Source organism: Corapipo altera, unplaced genomic scaffold (assembly GCF_003945725.1).
Source record: "Corapipo altera isolate COAL_440 unplaced genomic scaffold, ASM394572v1 301, whole genome shotgun sequence".
Lineage (NCBI taxonomy): Eukaryota > Metazoa > Chordata > Aves > Passeriformes > Pipridae > Corapipo > Corapipo altera.
This window is the reverse complement of record NW_020884926.1, coordinates 4563139-4582591: the sequence shown is the minus strand read 5'-3', so window position 1 is coordinate 4582591 and position 19453 is coordinate 4563139. Positions and strand designations below refer to the sequence as shown.

General features: G+C 45.4%; 1 protein-coding gene across 1 annotated transcript in view; it reads left to right on the top strand.

Annotated features, from left to right (window-relative positions):
* The window catches only part of DHRS3 (dehydrogenase/reductase 3), an 84539-nt gene extending 77381 nt beyond the window's left edge, over positions 1–7158 (top strand). The window contains exons 7-9 of the mRNA XM_027658124.1: positions 580–818; positions 1805–1930; positions 3097–7158. Coding sequence (XP_027513925.1) covers positions 580–818; positions 1805–1930; positions 3097–3181 — 450 coding nt within the window. The 3' untranslated portion in view covers positions 3182–7158. The remainder of the gene's footprint in view (positions 1–579; positions 819–1804; positions 1931–3096) is intronic.
* Positions 7159–19453: the final 12295 nt, after the last annotated feature.

Here is a 19453-nt window from a genome sequence, read left to right as displayed (position 1 = left end):
GCAAAGGCCAGAGGAACAGGGTCTAAAATAAATATGATTTTTCCAGTAGTAACTCAATGTGTGATGCTCTTTATTCCCATTCTGTCATTTCCAGTAAAACATCTGATGTCTTTTGGGAAAGCCTGAGCTCACAGGATGGTTTTCTGCATGGTGCTGTATAGGGAACATCAGAGGAGCATGGGATTACATTGCTCAGGGAGCTCATTCTATTTTGAATTGGGTATTAGTAATAAAAAAAAGAGCTTCTTGTGGTTTCATCACTTTGCTGCAGACTTTATCCTGTACAAGTTCGTAAGCACTTGTTCCTGGCCCTTATCTGTGGGTGCTGCTTATTTACATGCTAGGAAAGATTCTGTTGTGTTTCCACACAAACTTTGCCTGCTTACATTCTCTCAGAAAATGACAAAGCAACAAGGTCCTGTCTCACTCCTTTCCCAGCATAATGAACAGAACACTTTGGCTTTTTCTCCATGTCATCTTATCTTTTTCAGTAACTATTGTTTTGTTGTATCTCTGCTGAACAGACCTTTTTTTCTTTTTTTTGTTTTTTTTTTTTCTTTTAACTCTGTTGTTCTCCAGACCACCAAGGCATTCCTGCCAAGGATGCTGGAGCTGCAGAATGGACACATTGTCTGCCTGAACTCTGTCCTGGCCTTGTCAGCCATCCCTGGTGCCATTGACTATTGCACCTCCAAAGCCTCCTCCTTTGCCTTTATGGAGAGCCTGACCCTGGGGCTGCTGGACTGTCCTGGAGTGAATGCCACAACAGTGCTGCCCTTCCACACCAGCACAGAGATGTTCCAGGGCATGAGAATCAGGTCAGTCCAGGGGAACTAGAATAAAGCATCTCATTTTAAATGAATCATCAGAATACACTCCTAATTAATGCTTCATTTAGTTAAGAGAATTCGATGTCTCATTTGGCTGCCTGGGAACAGAGGGTCACTCTAGGCCACCTGGGACTCATCAGACTGGTTCCCTCAGTGTGCTGGAATAATCCTCCAGCCTGTTCTGAGGGAGACATTGGATTCTACAGGGAGAAATAAAGCTGTTTTTCCCTGTGCAGCCCCCAGAGAGGGAGGGGAGGGAATCAGCAATTGAGGTCATGCAAGAGGAGCAGTCTACAAATTACTTGAGAATTAACAGTACAAGTTCCTTCTTTAGTCCTTGAAATAATTCTTTCCCACTGAAAGGAATGACAGCCACTTTACTGAAGTGAGGCCATCAGTGCCTCCTTTTTCCCTCTGTTCAAGAGAACAACTAATGGCTGACCAAATTAATCTTTTAGAATGGACAAAATAACCTATCAATATAGTTTGTGCTCTCTTAGTCAAGAAAATATGCAGTGTCAAGCTGTTGCTGGAGCTGGGAAAAGCCTTATGTTTGGTATTAAAAGCAATGGAGGAAAATATTTGTCTTTCACCTGTCAAGAATTTGAATTAAGCAAAGAGCAACAAAAGGAAAAACACCAGCACTGAAAAGACAGCATTTGGTATTGGTTTGCATTCAAATTAAGAAAAGCCCTGAATCAAGGCTCTGAATACATTCTGCCACTCTCCCTGAAGGCACCAACATGTACATTCTTAACTGTTTAGGTAACCCAGCAGTACTGGTTGGAACTGGGCTTTCTGTTTTCAGGCTTTTTGGCTGGAACTGGAACATTCTGCCTTTTCCAGCCTGCTTGGGATGTGTTTGAAGGCCAGTAACAAGAGACAGTTTGGACTAACAGGACTTAGACAGTGATATCTTAAAGGAGGAGTTTGATTAACAAGTAATTATTTTAATTTTTGCTTTATTTATTCAGGTTCCCCAGTCTTTTTCCTCCCCTCAAGCCCGAGACAGTGGCGAGGAGGACGGTAGAAGCTGTTCAGACAAACCAAGCCTTCCTGCTCCTTCCATGGACAATGCATGTTCTTGTCATCCTAAAAAGGTGAGTATTTCCCTTGCCCAGCAACAGCCTGGCCAGGCAGGGAAGGTTTTCTTTTGTCTGTCCACGGAGGCAAACCTCAGGCTGACTGTAAATGCCATCCCGGATCAGATGGATCATCCCTTCCCTTGACAGACAGAGCAACAGAAGCAAAAGGGAGACACTTTCTGAGATTCCCTTTGGAGATACTTTCCCTGGGTATAATCCCTTTATGAAACAAGTTTCACTCCCAAAATTTGGATTTCTGAGGTCTGAGCTGGATTTGTGTCTAGGAAATTTCCTAACATACACATGTGGTTAGTTTTGATTTAGTAAGTGACTCATTGGACTCTGGGCTTCATATGGTGCAGGATTTCTGTGCCATAAGGTCTGTACATCACAGCTGTATGTAGAGAGCATTGCTTGTGTTACAGCAGTGAAACTATTAAACCAATATTTTTGTGTATGATTAGGACGGGAATTTTAAGATCCCTAAGGAAAAAAAAAGTCATAACTTCATATCCTGAAACAACCAAAGAGAAAGGACATTTAGCACTGTGTTTCCATGACAGTTTGCACTAAAGCCTTTGGAAAAGCTGCTTCAGTCAGGAACTGAAACAAGGCCGTGGGATTTCTGTGGAAAATAATTCCAGTATTGCATTTCAAACAAGAAAAATTAATTCACAATAAATGCTTTGCTCTGAATGAAAAACTTGGGATAAAAATTCCCAGAAATTCTACAAACAAGAAAAAGGGCTGTTCTCCTTTACTGTAAGAATTAATCATTCATTCATTTTCCGTTCCAGTAGCTGTCAGGAAATTAGATCTCTGTCCATACCTTAGGACAAGGAGGCCACATGTTTTGCACAACCAGATGGCAAGTTAACCAGAGAACTCAGGTTAAATTTGTGTATTTCAGAGAACAGTGTTTGAGAGGAATAAAACACGATGGTATCTTCCAAGTTACAGCTTTTACAAGACTTTTTTGGATAAATAGTTCTGCAGAGAAAGAGTAACTGGATGGAACTTTCTCCCTCTCAGGCCTCCTCACAGCAGGACACTGAGGCCTGTTGGGTCTGTGTTTGAGAATGTGTGTATTTATATATGTAAATGCATATTTACACATCTCTCATTAGGGCAGACTGAGGGGTTTGTCTCATCTGCTTCTTCTCTTCCTGCTTCTCTTCCAGCATTCTCCCCCAGGCAGCACTTGAAGAAATCCACAAGTTCTCCGGGAGCTACACCTGCATGAACACTTTTAAAGGAAGAACATAGAGCTGGTGGCACAGGGACTGTTCCTCAGAGAGCCCCACAGGAGCACGAAACCCCTGACAGGACTGGGAATCAGCAGCCTTGGCTTTTAGCCTGTTCATGTGACTCGTGCTGCTCTGAGGCAACGCATTTCTTGCAGGTCATATCCATAGTAACGTGACCTTTGCACAGGATTGAGTGACTGGACTGCGGACCCTTGGAAAGGAAAAAAAAACAAAACGTGTGAAATGTTTCTATGATGTTTAATTCTTTAGAGTTCAATTGTTAAATCCACTCATAGTTTTTAAGATGTAATTTTTTGTTTCTGAAGTGTCTGTGGGCTGTCCCAGTGGAGAGGCAGCACTTCCCATCCCAAACACACTTTGTCCCCTCTCTTCAGAGGAAGTGCCACTGGTTTCATTTCTGCTTTTTGAAAGGGGAACTGAAAAAGTACTTTGAGGAACTAAAAGTTATGGACATTTAATGGAAGTTTCTCTCCCTTCCTTTGCTTTCCATCCCTTCCTTCACTTTCCATTCCATGATGAAGCTGTTCTCAGCTCCCAAGGAGCAAACCTTGGAGCAGTGTTTTCTTTGCTAAAGGCCACCCAGGACTTCTGTCTGGAGGGAGTGAGCTGGGCCCAAAAAAACTTGTTGTACTTCACCTGTGGAGGCTGGACAGGAAGGCTCAGGCAGCAGAGCAGTTCAAATAGTGGAAGATTCTTTCTGTCACTGAACTCATATATGAAATTTGTCGTTCTGAATTTTTTTGTTCATTTGTGATCGACTATAAATACATTTTCAGCATTAATCTCAGGTTGCCACACATGTAGGCAGCAGCACATGGGGATGAACTAAATCTAGAACTAAAACTAGAGCCTGCTTGTACAAACACACATTCACTGACATAATCCATGCAGAGGAAAATGCATTGTATCAGTCTGCACAGTGAGGTGGAATAATGCTCTAAAAATAGAAGAGACTGTACTGTAGAGTTCATGAAATGTGAAGTTTGGAAGCACAGTTAGCAAAGACCTGATTAAATGCACGTTGAATTCAATTGGGAATTTACCCATTGTGTTTTAGGGGCATTGAATCAGGCACTGATCAGCCAAAAGTGATAAATATGCTTGGACTGAGATGCCAGAGCAGCCAGACTCTATTTATTTTTGTAATGATATATTCTCTGTGACAGCCTTGGAAGGGCAACATTCCTGTGCCAGATGCAGCACTAGGCATAGGAACCTGGTGAGAACATACTGGAACACTGCTAACAGAGGAATTAATGGAATTGCAATGCAGGAAAATAGCAAACCTAGCTGGAGACACCTGAATGAAGCACCTCAAGGAAGGACATGTGATTAAAGGAGTGAATTTAGGGCTCCTGACTCGAATTTCAAGCTTTTCCATAGATGTCCTGTGTGACCTGAGGCAAAATGCATCATCTGAAGGAGCACCCTGACCTGCAAAGCAGATATTTCTAGTGTTTCCCTACCTCAAAAGTTGAAAGTTTGGCTACCTAAATGTCTGTCAAAAGCTCAGCAAATTTAAATGCAACATGCTACAGAAAGGAAAAGCAGTATTTGTTCATGAACCAAGAGGTTCTATACAAAACTTTAGACAAGGAAAAGAGCCGTATGCCAAAATACATCATTTCCTAAAAGAGATTTCCTAAAAGAGAGCTGTATTTGAAATATTCCTTTGGTCCTGCCACATAGAATGGAGACTACTGAGGTGCCAAGGTGGGAATGTTGAAATCAGAAGGTCTGACCTCGCTGCAGACCAGCAGATTTCTCTCTTCTGGAGCAGTTCTAGAGGAAGATGCTGCCAGAAGTGCCAGTGGTGCAGGTCCCTCTGCCTGGGTCAGTGCAGAGCTGTAGCACTGTGCCAGCTCTCAACAGGTTTCTTACATTGCAGTTTTCTTTGGAATTCCTGGATGTCTGAGGCTGTCTGGAGAGGATGAAAAGAAACTCTGTGGTTTTGAGGCCCACCTCAATAGTTGCTTTCAGCTTTATTTTGGTCAGTTTTTTGAGAAGGAACTCAGTTCACTGAAAACACAAGTGCCATGAGGGGAGAACCCTTCCGGGATCTGAAGGTACCAGATTTATCCAGAGAGGCTTGGGAGGGGAAGGGATGATGATTCCAACCTCCCCTGGTGCACTCTGATCCTTTCCAGTTCCTCAGTAATCCCGGTCAGGCGTTCCAGGCTTGTGGCTGTAAGAGCAAATAGCCCTGGTGAAAGAGCAGTGCCCCCCTGAAATGAAACCTCTCTGCTGAGATTCTGCTCATTGGTAAATTTCTAATGTGAAAGTGAGGTAAAAACACACATGAAATCCCCGTTCACCCCCAAATCCTGTCCCTTGGAGGGATCTGCTCTTTCCCTGCACCACACAAAAGATGTTCCCAATCTTCAGGGTCTGTCTGACACACTCAGTGCTGTTGATTTCTTTCTAATGAACATAAACAAGTCAGAAGGGAGCTGAGACTCATCATCTCGCTCCTCTCAGCCCCACACACACAAACTTCCCTCTCTCTCCCCTCAGGGTCCCGGAGCGGCCAGCGGGTCAAATAGCAGTCACAGTGGGGGAGAGGTATGCAGCAAACAGGGAATAATGAGGAAAACATTGACTTTGCTTTTCAGATAGTCAGGAAGAGCTGGGGAAGAAAGTTCCTTCCCTTGGGAGCATTGCGAGGTAGGAAGCTCTCGCTGGCAGACGGGGATGGATGCACTGGAAGAGGTTTTTGTAATGGAAAGGCTCCTCTGGAATGCCTGCTGGGCTCTGCTGTCCCTTCCACAGAAGGTTAGTGTTGGGTAATCCCGAAGTGCTGCAAATGTGGACAAGCTTTGTTGAAGCCTAAGGCCTTCTCAAAGGAATTTCCGCCCTTTGACTTATTTTAATTTTGGTTTTCCCCTCTCCCTGCACTGCCTCCTGCTCTCCACTGCACAGTTATTTTCTTCCCTTCTGTTTTCCTGTGTCATTGCTGCACTTTTCCATGCCACCATCTTGAGGCCAGATGTCATCCAAGAGTCTGGAGTAAATCGGGATCGGGGTGTACGTTTATTATCTGGGTGAAGCTGTAGGAGAAGGTCACAGCAGTTTCATAGGAAATTAGTTTGACTTGCTCCAAACTATGAAGAAATAAAAGGGTCCTTCCTATCGCCTTTGTACAGCAGATTGCTGCTGGTTTAATATTTGAATGCTAGAGAAATGTGAGCTGTTTTGGGACATGTTCCCCTGACATAAAAAGGCCCTATTTAAATGGGAGGATTTTTCAGTTCCAGGTGGTTTCAGAGGGTGGTGTTTATACAAAGTAATTTTCAGAATTAGCAAGGCAGGGCAGGGAGAGGAGGAGTCCTTTATAAGGGAATCTGATCCCTCATGTTCAATATTTCATGTGGTGGTTTTTGATGAGAAAAAAAATGCAGCCTCATGCACCACTGGTGAACTTTAAAAAGGTCCTTCCAGCCATATTCCTACTGATGGCATGTTTTTAGCAGGATGATAAAAAGGAGTGAGCCCTGAAAGTGGGAACTTCACCCTACCCACTCATCCATTGTTCTGTTGAGGTTAAAAAGCAACAGAGTCCATCCCTGTAGTTCTAGAACTGCACAGAAAGTGCCTGGGCAAGTGATTCTGATGTTTGCAAAGAGAAACTTGTTGTACTTTTATGTAATGTGTTAATTAGTGTGGGTGGGTATGATCAGATCTAGTCTTGCAAGCCTTTCCGACAACTCCCTGAACACTCCCACCTTCAGATATTAACAGATAGCACTGCACTTGCCAAGGCTCATAAAAACCCAGTAACAGACTTAATGCAGGCAGAGCAGAAGTGGGTGCATTTATTTCAAAGAGAACACATGTGCCTGTAGCAGACATTAACGTGGCCTGGTGCCTTCCTCGACCTGAAATGCAACTGTTGAGGGAAGAGTACAGGGTGACCTTGGATCCTCTCATTTGGTTTTATTTCTTCACGTGGCTTTAATAAACTTAATCTGGGCAACAGCCACTTTTTTGACAGCACTTGTTCCTAAGTTTGGGGTAAGGCAAGATTCTGTCAAATGCAGTCTTTTGCATTTTTCACCAAACAACCACCAGCCCTGAGGAACAGAATATTCTGCACTGTTTGTAGCTCTCACCTCCCCGGCACTCAGATCCTCCAGCCTGGTGTGTTTGGAGACTGAGCAAACCTGTCAGTCACCAGCAGCAGTTCCACTCTCCAGGGAACAGGATCCTCTTTGTCCAAGTGCCTTTCTGAAGGAGATGTTGTGAGTAGTGGCAGCCACAGATTCAGTAACATGAGGAAAAACAGAACTTCACCTTCTCCCTGCTGCTCATTGTCTTTTATCCAGTGTTTCCTGGGGGAAGCTGGCAGTTCAGACACTTCTTGCCCCCCTTCCCACCCTTTATTCTACTAAAGTCACCTCAGCACCTTTTTTCAGTCCCTTCAGGGAGCTGTCAGCTTCAACACAGACAACCCTGTCTGACTGCTCAAGGAGTCAGATCAGCAGGGAACATGTGAGATGAGACCAGAGTCTGTTCTGGTGGAGCTGCCCCAGCCTGCAGACCACCCATGGGAGACACAGGACACAACCTGAATGTCCCCTGTACCATGGAAGGCAGTGAGTTCCCCCTGTTCCTGTCACCTTTCCTTTAAACTTAACACCCTCTCTTGTTCTTGGAACAGATCCCCCGAGCAGAAACACACACTGACCCAGCCTGCCTGGACTGGATACAGCTGAAAATCACAGACCTCTGAGGAGACAATTTACATCTTCACACCTTCCCAAAGAGTCCAAAATTACTAGTTCCTATGCTCACCTTTGCTCTGGGCAGTGTGACATACTAATGCAGAAAAACAAACAAGGCAAATACATGTGCTGATTTTTTTAAGCATAAATCCAGAAAGGAACAATTCCTCCTTAAATGAGGGAAGAAAGCACTCTTAACTGGAGCTGGGGAGTGATGAAGAGTCAACATATGAGAAAACAAAACAGAGGATAGATGCAATCTTAGAGGGAGTGAGATGGCCCTAAACAGGGAGACATTCCTGAAGTTACATAATAATAGAGGCGTGTGATTTCCATCCAAATGCAGAGTCTATAAAAGAAGTGTGTTGTTACTCCTGCTCATTCCAAGGGGTCACCATGCCCTAAAAAGCAGACCATTCCCTTTGTGCCTTGCTGGCTCAGAACACCCCAATACACTGGTTCCTGGTGGCTGTCTCTTGTTTTTTTTGAGAGAGGGAAAGCAGCCCAAACATGTAAAAACAAGGAAGGGTCACTTTGACTCACCACTCGCTTTTTCCTAACCAGCTGCAAGGGCCATCCATCATGCCCTGATTTTACAAGGACATGTGGTTCTCTGCCTTGTGTTAGTGTGTCACCTGATCTGGTGCTCCTAGGTAGAAGTGGTCCTATCTTCTATTTTTTTCTTAATCAAAAGCATTTTTAAAATTTGATTTTTATTTTTCTGAGTGAGTTGCCTGTGTATTTTACAGGCTTTTCATAGACAGGCATCCTAGACATTAAGTTTCCCTGTCTGTGATAATCAAATTACAATGAAAAGAATACTTTGGGGTGTAGCCACCAGCTGCCCTCCTGCCTCGAGCATTATTCTTGATCTCATCACTGTTCCCAGATACTGAGCTGGCCCATGGCAGTGTTAACATCAGCTGTAAGATAAGGAGGCAATTCCTTGCTATCTTTCCCAGGAAAGTCACCTATTATGCAGAGAGACTACTGAAATAAGTGCAGGGTGATACAGTTTTGGGGATATTTTGGCTATATGCAAAATGCTGTCATATGGAACAAGGGTTTATAATAAAAAGGGCTCATTTCAGAAGAATATTATCTGGAGATGGAAATGGCCCATATGGAAAACAAGTGATATCTGAACACAGAGTTCCTGTTCCCAGAGCCTGCTGGGAATGCTGATTCCCTGCAGACAGGGCACAGGGAAGTCAGTTCACTCCCTGCAACTCTGCCTGTTCCAGGGAGCAGCAGAGGTGACAAGCTCATTGTCTCTGCTCTCTGTCTCTGCTCTCTCAGTTGTTAAATGTAGGAAAATAGGTGCTTCTCAAAAAAAAAAAAAAAACAACAACCCCATCCCTCAGAGAACAAGGCAACTCTTTGTGTCAGTGTCAGCCTTAGAGAATGGAGGAGTCTCAGGTACCAGAAAGAATCACGTACCTGATTCCTTGAGGCCTCAGGCCACATCTCCCCTGGTCAATAATAATAATAACAAATTTGGAAGAATATGATTGACTCAATTCACCCATGGGATTAAACAGAATCACACATCAGTCTGTGAGCTTTTGCTTGTCCTTCTCCTTCCCAGCAACAGAATACCTTGTGTTCTCATCTGGACTCCCATCAAGGCTGCAAATTCATGGAGAACACTTGTGGAGCCAGGCAGTGTTTTATTCCCATTCTAAGGGCTATGCAAAAGTGGAGAGAGACACCAGCAAGCACTGTCACATGTGCTTTGGTGGCTGAATAGTGAGTAACTTTCAATATTCTGAAATATTCAGTGGTAGTGATCTGACACGTTTCTCAGCTGCTATAGCCAAAAAACTTTCACCCACATCAACTGTTATAACCCTTTTGAACCCTAAACCACATTCAGCTTCTCTGTTGTCCTGTTCTAGCTGAGGTTTAGCATGTTAATCAGATGATCAAATATAGCCTTGAATTTCTTTAGGAGGGATCTGAAAGTGAAACAGAGAATAGTAATATAAAAAAACCAGTGTTGACATGCAAAAGTTTCTACACGCATTAAAAAGCACATAAATCATTTACAAACAGCTCAGTTCAATCATTCAATAGAATGTTCTGCTTCCAACGTCCTTCTGACCTCGTTCTGATTGTTTTAAACACACGCAGTCAATGCATCTTCATTCCAGTTTTAAAAATAGGTTTCCTGATACATCTCGGTTCAAACAAATTACAGAATTATAAGTTTTCCTGTGTAAAACCCATCATTTGGTTTGAATTCAGACAAGCATTCACAGCTCTGATTCTCTACATCAATCAGGAAACTAATCTTAATTCTTTTGAACTCTCAAGGCCAGGATTTAGGAGCAGTGACACTTTCTGGCTGGAGATGCCACATTTGTTCTGATGCAATGGAGTAGGTAGAGTTGCAATGTTCAGCATTTCCCTTTAAAAACCTCCTCCTATTGCCAGTCAGAGCCAGTGGCTCCTACAGACACAGGGCAGAGGAAGTTCTGTTCCATCTTTCTCCTGACCCAAGTTCTTGCAAATGAACTCTCGGAGAGGAGCTGCTTTTGAATGAGCCACAGGAGCCATGCTGAGTTTATTTTAGTTGGGTTTATATTAGGTCTGATTTCTGCTGATCCCTTCATTTTTCATCATTTCATCTGTCTCTTCCAATTGTTCCCGTTGGAGAGGACTGTGTTTGGGGAGTTTCTGAGCCAGAATGCTGTGCCTGCACATTGTTCATCTCTGCGCCCTCCCTCCAGGCGTTCTCTCACCTGTGCCTGCCTGTGTCCACACCTTCTCAGACATTAACTCTGCAAACTGCCCTGAATAGCTTCACATTGGCTTCCTTTGAAGCCTGAAGTGTAGCAAAACCCCGGAGAGCTGTTACTGCTGCCTAACGAGTTCATAGCTGCATATTCTGTTTAACACCCACGGCATCTGAATTTGAACTGGGAAGGACTGGTAGGGAGTGGGTGGCCAGAACCTCACTTGATGGTTAAGGGGGAATATAAGGTGAAAGTCATCTGTTGAAAAATAGAAATATGGTGCAAGCCCCAATAATCAGCACTGCTGTTTGCCTTTACCACTCAGAAATATTAAACCAGATTATTTTAATGATACCTCAGAGTGTCCTTTTGCAGCCTAAAGTACATCCTCTTGGATGTGCTTTGAGGCTGGATGAGCAACTCACATTCCAGAGGTCTTCATTACAGCCAGCACTGCTGCTTGACACGGGCAATTCCTGCTGTAAAATCAGCCTGCTTTCTTTCAGTGGATTATTTTTACATAGACTCCTTTCAGATTTTCATTTATCAAACACTTTATGTACTCGGTGGTTCTCGAGCAGTGATTTGCTCACGAGCTATTCACCATAACTCCCGCTTTGAGCTCTTGCCACTCATTAATGTATAGTTTTCCTGTGGAACTGGCCATCCAAATCACATGGTGGCTTTGCTTTCCCCTGGCTGGATGCCTTCCAATCCCACAGAAAGCTTTCTAGGGGCTCCAGTATGTCTGGTGATGGCTGTGAGATGGCTTCTGGCAGCAGTGTTAATGCAAACGCATATTTGAGTGCGTTCTCATGACATATTCCAATCCTGTGATCAAAAACGTGCCTAAAGACATTTTCAAGGGGGAAAAAAAGCTAACTTGGGACACTGTCAAAAGTGCATTTGCCTTTACTTATAGCAGAAAAATTCTCCCAGTTTGGTTTTGTTTCTTTCACTCTCAGCCTTAGATCATCAGGGGCAAAATAATCACACTGGAAACCCTGGAAATAGTTCATTGAAATAAAAGTGACCTCCTGACATCAGGGCATGACATAATTCCACGCAAGGGGAATGGCATGATGATTTTTTTGCATTTGTGCATGCTCACCTCTAGTCCATTTTAAAAAATAAACCCACAAGTGGACTAGAGGTGTGCTGCCACTGAACTTTGGGAAGTGAGCAAATGCAGAATAAGCAGAATTCCTGAGTGTGCAGAGAACACAGGTGCATTAGCAGGAAGGCTGAGCTGCTGCTGAATTCAGTAATTCAGTTCACCTCATGTTCATGTTCTCCCTCTCCACTGCTTTGGAGAACAGATCTGAAACTCATATATATTAAAACTGCCGGCACAGTATTTTACTTTCACCTGTGCAAACCTGCCCCTACCAGAGCAGTTCCATTTGTTACAGGGACAGGAAGGGTGACACAGAAAATTGTACAGTCTTGCCTGGTGTCACACAATGAGACAATTTATGATTTCACTGATGGTACAGCCCTCAGGGCCACCCAAAATCCTCTGCATGATGACAGCCCATATGATGAGCTCCTGGCCTGCCTGGGGCTGCTGAGATCCAGGTCAGAAATCACTGCAAAATACAGTATTTGCCCACAAATATGCTTAATTATTTCAGCCTGTATAGACAAACCCTGGTTGCAAATCTCTAATCAGATTTTCACACTTGTCCTTGACCCATTATATTAGATTACAGCTTTCTCTTAATGCCATAATTGCAACATTTCCATGCCTTAAGCCAAAACAAGGCTTGGAAACCTGGCCCTGTGGCTGCTCCTGCCCAGGGATGTTCTGGGGGAAGGGGAGAGGTACCTGCTGTGCTGAATTGGCCTAGAAATCACACAGAGGCTCTGAGGGTTTAATCACAGAAATGTTTGCTTGGGGGCACTCACAATGGGCTTTTTTCTTGGAACTTTGAGCAAACATAGCCTTTGTTTGCATTTTTCCCTGGGACGTGTTTACTGTTCATTTGTGCTGCACATGCTGTGAGAAATTAAGCCATTATGTCCATATTTTTTTTTCCTTTCTCCAGCTTTCATTCCTTTTATTCCCCCCCCCCCTCAAAATCCTTACAATTCCTTTCATTGCTTGATGTTAACAGGGCAAAAGAAATAAATACTTGAAAGAAGATACAGGCTGTGTTTCTGTTCGACTGCGGAGCTGCTGCGGCAATACCGGCCCGCAAGGTCAGGAAAAGAGGGGAAGAAAAAAAAAAAGAAAACTGCCCAAAATCTCAGCCCTCAGCCCACAGGTCGTGTTGACTGTTGCACAGTGATTTCCAGCCCCGAGAGCCGAGCAGTCGCTCTGTAAATCTCCGAGTGTTTCATATAGTTTCCTTGTCATGTGGCCGTTAAGTTTTATAACCTTTATATTTCAAGGGAAACAATGAACGTGAATTCCTTCGAAATGCCCTAATGGATCCCACATGTGAGCGATTTTTTTTTCATATTTTGGTTGCTCCATAGGTAGCAAAGTGGATGGCTGGTGTTGGCCACAGCCCTGGGATGTGCCTGCTCGAGGCACTGACTCCTGCTGTCCAGTGCCGCCCTCCGGCTCCCGTCGCTGTGGATTTGTAAATGCTCGTGGTCAAAAGGAATGACAAAAGGCTGAGGGTCCACAAACAATCAGGAAGTTTTATTAGTAAATGACACACTTAGGTGGAAATTGGTGTGTGAGTCCCTGATCTGTAAGCACATGGCAGTGGGGTAGGGGGAAAGGGAAGAGAGAAAGGAAGAGATGAATTAAAGAGGATGGAAGGAGGGATGGGATCACCAGTCCTGGTTCCAGCATTGATCCAGCTGATGGGATGTCAGTCCTGATTTCATAGTCAATCCACCAGTGTGCAAGGGTGTCCAAGGTCCTGGAGCACTGCCTGGGCTTGGGGGGACACCTTTTTATGGACAGGTTTGCCCACCCTGGAGGTGGGTTTCTCTCTTTCTATGCACATCAATTTTCACGCACAGTCCATTCTTTCAGGCCTTTCTGGAAATGGGTTGGAGGCTTTGGGGGTCTTTGGTGGTCTCGATCCCCCCCTACATTCCATGCCCACTTCTTGGCCTCATCCCTGTGCTTGCACAGGAACTTCCACAAGGATGTTTGTCCCAGGAAGGTGCTGCCCTAACTCCACACGGCCCCTTCTCCAGCCACATCTTGTTCTTTCTCACGGTGTTAGTGCCAACAATCCTTGTCTGTTATTGCCAACAAAACTTATTTGGCATCACATCCATCCTGCTGTCAGTGTTTGAGACATACACCTTTATCTGTTGGGATCCTGCATCCCAGGGATGGGGTGGGACTCCAGCCTCACCTGCAGAACTTTCCAGAGCGATGGGAAGGGCGGGGATGTGGCTCCTTCCAGGTGAGCCCGGAGGGGCTGAGAACCCCCCAAATGGCCCCAAACCCAGCGAGGAGTGGGGTTTGTTTGCCCTCATCGCCCCCAGCCCGGGGAGGGGCCTGGGAACCCCTCAGAGCAGGGCTGGGGGTGGGTGCACAGTGCTCCTTATCAGCTCTGCAGGGGCTGTCGGGGTCGTGGGTGGGGGTTTCCCTGTCCGTGGCTTTTGTTTAATTTGTTTTGGATTGAGCATCATCCCTGGAGCTCTCTCTGAGTCTGATCCTCGAGGACGGGGTCGTGTCCCAGTTAATCCTGTTGTGACACAGGCAGTGACTGGGACTGTGCTGAGCCCTGAGGGTCTGGAGGGTTTGTGTCTGTGAGGGTCTGTCTGTGATCAAGGAGGAAAAAAAAGCTTCCTCAGGCATCATCAACAGCAAAAGAACCCTCCCGAGAGGCCAAAAGGTGAATTTCCAATTGCTGCCCTGTTCCATTTTCACGGTACGTTTTTGGGGGGTAGGAGACAGTGGGGTTGTTGTGGCTTGTTTGTTTCGTGTGGGTTTTTTTGCTTGGTTTTGTTTGTTTGTTTTTCCCCCCTCACAAACAGCAGAAGCCTTTAAGTTGGATACATTGGGTTGGATACACCGAGGACATTGATTTCCTTTAAAGGTCGACCTGTTAACTTCCCTCCTGAATGTTGTGGTTTCTAAAGTGAAAGCTGTTTTTCTCTGGGTTTTCACAAGCTCATCTCTGTTGTTCTCTGAGGTTTTGGGCTAGGCCTGAACGATTAAAATGGCTGTGTCAACTTTGTGCCTTTTTTTTTTTTTAAATTAGGTGATTCTTAAACTGCACCTGTAAACAATTTGAGCTGTTCACTTCAGCTTGCCTTTAATTATGCTGGAACGGCTTCTTTTGAAGTGTTTTTTCTTTTCTGTGTGGTGGGTGGAAGGAGCAAACAACTGGGATCTGTGGCACCTGTGATTGACTTTATCTGGCACCTGCTGTAGCAATTCTGTCCCTTTTTTACCCACCTGTGACTAATTTCACCAGTTTTGAAGAAGTGTTAAAATCCCTACCAAAGGCTTTGAAAGTTTGCACAAAGAACTGTTTGTATGGAAATTACTGTTGTTTGTTATTTTAATAGTTTAATTATCTTGATGCAGTGGTAAATGTGCTGGTCCTGCTGTTGAGAAATACAGATACCAGGTGAGTTATGCAATGTGGGCTGAGAGTTTGATGTGTATCCTCAGTTTACTTCTGTAGCAGTTTGATGTCTTCCTAACAACCTGAATTGGCTCTTCTTAGCAACTTCTATGCCTTGGAAACATGCAGGGTTGGGTGGGGGGTGCTTTGGTAAGGGCCTGGGATTTTTTTTATTTCAAAGGACTCTCTGTAAACTGGTTTGTTGCTACTTTGGTGTGGGAGTGGTGAAGTTTGGAATGGATGGTGTCACTAAATTAGTGACCACATCAGAGCTAAGCCAGTCTGCACTCCTGCCAGAGCAATGTGTCAAGGCGAGGTCATGCCATGACCCTGAGAAGCAAGTTTAATATTATTCTTAGACCACGAGGAATTTCCACTTACTATAAAGTTGTCGGGCTGCTTCTGCCCCTCCAGTCAGTGGGACAGGAACTTGGTGTGTGCAGAGATGCTGTAATGCAGTTTGGGGCACTGTGATGATACAGATTATAGAAATAATAAGCTGATTGTGAGAGTTTCTCCTGGAGCTGCTCAGGTGCATCAAAGCCGTGGAACAGCTCTAGGGTTCTCTGTCAGGTCAAAAATGATAACGAAGTTAAGGTTTACAGGAAACATTTGTTCTGCTCAATTAGCAGAGTCTTAAGCACATCCTTAGTCACCCTCTCCCGGAGGAAGAGAGTGCCAGCAGGAGGGTATGGAAGCGTGTGGATTCTTGGGAGTCCGGGATTAAACATGAAAAGGGAGCAGCAGCTGCTCAGCCGAGCAGGGGGAGCTCGGCAGGGCTGGTCTGTGCCCGCTCTCTGACGATGTGCCCGGTCATTGAGAAGCCCATCAAATCCCCTTTGTGCTGCCTCGGAGGGTGTTGGGAGCAGTGCTGAGCCCAGCGGGAAAACATGCAGAGCCTGCCAGAAATGCGTGTTCTCGGGCAGTTTTTGCAGCAGTTTGCATCACCGCTGCCCAGCTCTGACGTGTGGGGCCGAGAGGTGCTGGGGAGGGTGTTCACAGGGAGGTGAAACTGGTGCCCTGCAGGGCAGGGGGAGCACTGAGGGGTTCTTGCCACCCACTTTCTGGGTACAGGGAGTGGGTGAGTGAGTGGGTGGGAAAGCTGTAGATTATCAGTGAAAAGGAAACTGCTCAGCAGCTTCTGAGCAGAACCTTGTCTGTATTCTGCAGGATGAGTAGTTATGGGTGCATAAAGGTCCGTGGATCAGGGAATCCTGTTTTCCAAAGAGCAGCCTTTCCTCCACTGACTTTGTGGGATTTGGGGTGAGAAAAACCCTTTGGGTCTCTGTGTCACTGCAGCTGCTGCTCTGTGCTTTGTAAAATATAAGTATGTCTGTCGGGTTCCTTTTGAGGATCTTGAGCTGCAGGAAGGGGATAATGGACATACTGGGCTAACTGGTATCTTGGAGATCATGGAAGTAGGAACTGTGTGCTAGGAACAGGGGCTGCCAGAGGGGATCAGGGATCCATTAGAAGTGTTGCATCCTTGGAAGCAGGGTGCAGAGGAGGAGAGGTGCAGGGGGTGTGCCATCCAGCCTTGGGAAGCCTGATAAGCTCAAACACCGTATCAGGCAGTGTTGCTGACTGTAGGGCTTTTCTGTTTGCTCCCGTTGAAGTTTGGAGCATAAATAATGATTATCTCTGCAGTGCAAGGGCTCTCTCTGTGCTTGGCCCTGTGTCCCAGCCCCCGCTCCATTGAGCAGGGTCAGGGAGAAGGGAATTAGAGGCGGTGTCTTTGGCTGACATGAACCCGCTGGGGAGGGATGAGAGGAAGGGGGTCTTGGGGGCTGGGTTCAGAGCAAGGTTAGCCAAATATCGGATAAATTAAGCAAGAGAAACAGACAGCTCAGCTTGCAGTGAACTTTTCACCCAGCTAACCTGTTCCTCACCCTGCATTGCACAGGTGGAGTACGACTGGAGCACAACCCTCGCTGTCCCTGCCTCCCTGTTTGCTGGAGTGCAAAGCCCGGCCAAGGGGAGAGCAAGGACTGCAGAGGGGGCTGGTTTGCTGTTTGGAATCCAAGAAATATTGTAGTTCTGATTTCTGTCTTCAGAACCCTGAAGTTAACACCACTAATTGCAGAGGGGTTGGTTGTTATTTGCTCCAGGGTACAACGAGGACCAATAATTTCTGGTCATAGAGGCTTGGGAAGAAATTCCATACTGGAGAGGGCAAGGAACAAATGAGACTGTCTAAACAGGGATGATTAGAAGATTCTTTGTGGGAAAAGGCAAGACTGGTGGGAATTCTGGTGTTTATTTCTCTGACTTTTCTTCTGCATTTACAGTGCAAGTAAATACAAATAATTGCTGACAGATGTTGTGAAAACACAGCATTATGTTAACCTTTAAGGTTAATTTCTTTTTTTTTTGGTTAACAATAGATATTGATAACTCAACACGGTGCTCTTGGCTCTTGCTCACATCACCTCTGTGCAATGGGCTCTGCTCCAGAGGTGTGTGTGGAACCAAGAGCTGAACTTGTTCTCTTGACCCTTTCCCAAATCCCCACTGCCTCCACTCCCTCTCCCCAGAAAGCTCTAAGCAAGTTAAAGTTACTGGTTTTTAAGCAGCTACTCCATCACAATTGGTAAGGCCTGACGTTTTTGAAGTTTTTGATATGTTTTTAGGCCATTTTTTTGTTCTGTGGTGTGGCAGGTTTGTTGGACAGTAATACCTGGTATTACTTCAACGTAGTTTTTAGGCTAAAAACCCTGTGCTGAATTTGGACTCTCCAATTTTCCTCTAGTTTTTCTTTTCCCTTTTTTCTCACTGTAGGTAAGGAAGGTCTGAAACCAATAGCAGCTGCCTAATGCATAGCACTTCCAGGAACTAGGTCCTGTATTTTTCTCTGTGTGCCTGAATTCCATAAAACTGCAAAAAGTGAAAAAAAAAAAATTCCTCATAGATTTTCCCCCCCTTCATCCCCCTTGAGGAGCTTTTACTGTCAGTGCACTTCTGGATGGTAAGTGCTGGGAGCTGGGTGTCTGAAAAGGGAAGAGCATTGTATAAATCTGGAGATAATCCCTGACTCCAGGGAGCCACGAGCCTTCTTAGAGCAGTGAATGGTTCTGGGTTTGCCTCTTGCTCTGCCCCACACACAGGGGTGGTTCCCACCTCCCCATTTTGGATCTGGGAAGGAGGTCAGGCTCTTCTGGGACTACCTGGAAGTGCCAGTTCACACTCAGCTCCTCAGCCACTGCCAGGGTGAGGTTCTGGCTGCAAAGGAGCACTGACAGCATCCAGGATTTTGCCCAGTAGGTGAGAAACAGAGGGAGTAAGAAACATAATGTGGTTGCTGTTGAGTTGCTGAGCCTGTTGCTGATGCTACTGGTTGTTAATCAAACAGGTTTTCCTCTCCTGCAGTCATTTAAGGAGATAAAAGGAGTTGAGAGGTGCACAAGGCAGCACCACTCTCTGCTGCCCTTTCCCTTGCAAGGACAGGAGCTCTTGGGTGAATTTGATGAGCCCAGAGAATGGACTCTGTTCAAACTCACTCTGTTGTTTGCTTGGTTTGGGCTGTTGTGTTGTTTTGCTGTGTTGTTCTGGTTTGGTTTTGTTCCCTTGGGATGGTTCTGGCTGGCTGATTTTACAACCTGTAGTTTCAAATGCAAATTCCACCACTGGGGAGGGGGCGGGGCAAGGACAAGGTCAGTGGTCATCAGATAAATGAGGCTACTCCTTCTCCAGCATTTCAGGCAGATTCAGCAGAGCTCTAAGTAACATCATAATCTTGCTAAAGACAAATTTGCTTGTCTGATCTGTCAGAGTGTGTATTCTCCACAAAACTTGCTCCCTTTTCCACGCGCTGGTGAAGTTTCCCAGACCAGTTTGGCCAATCCTGTTGTGGCTCCAAACCCTTGTGTCATGGCAGGCTGGCTGCTTCTGCTGTATTTTTTACTGCCCCTTGAGTGACATCATTTAAAAGATGAGTCTCTGAGATGATTCATACCAAAAAAGATCTAATAATTGTTACCAGTTATTCAAATCAGTGTTACTGATTTCCCGCATCCTCCCACTGGTCCCTTGAGCTCCCCCACCCACTCGTTTTCATAATAATTCCCAGGCTTTCTGGCTGTAGGCTCAGGATGCCCTCTTCAGTGTTAAGGTGTAAGTGTCTGGTTCTCCCCAGAGGAACATTCAGGGCTTGGCTGCAGCAGCTCGTGGGGGCGGATCCGACCTGGAATGGAGCTGGGGAGGTGGAGGGACCACTGGGAGCTCCAGTGAGGCTTCAAACGGTGTTTGCAGCACATCCCCTGCTCTC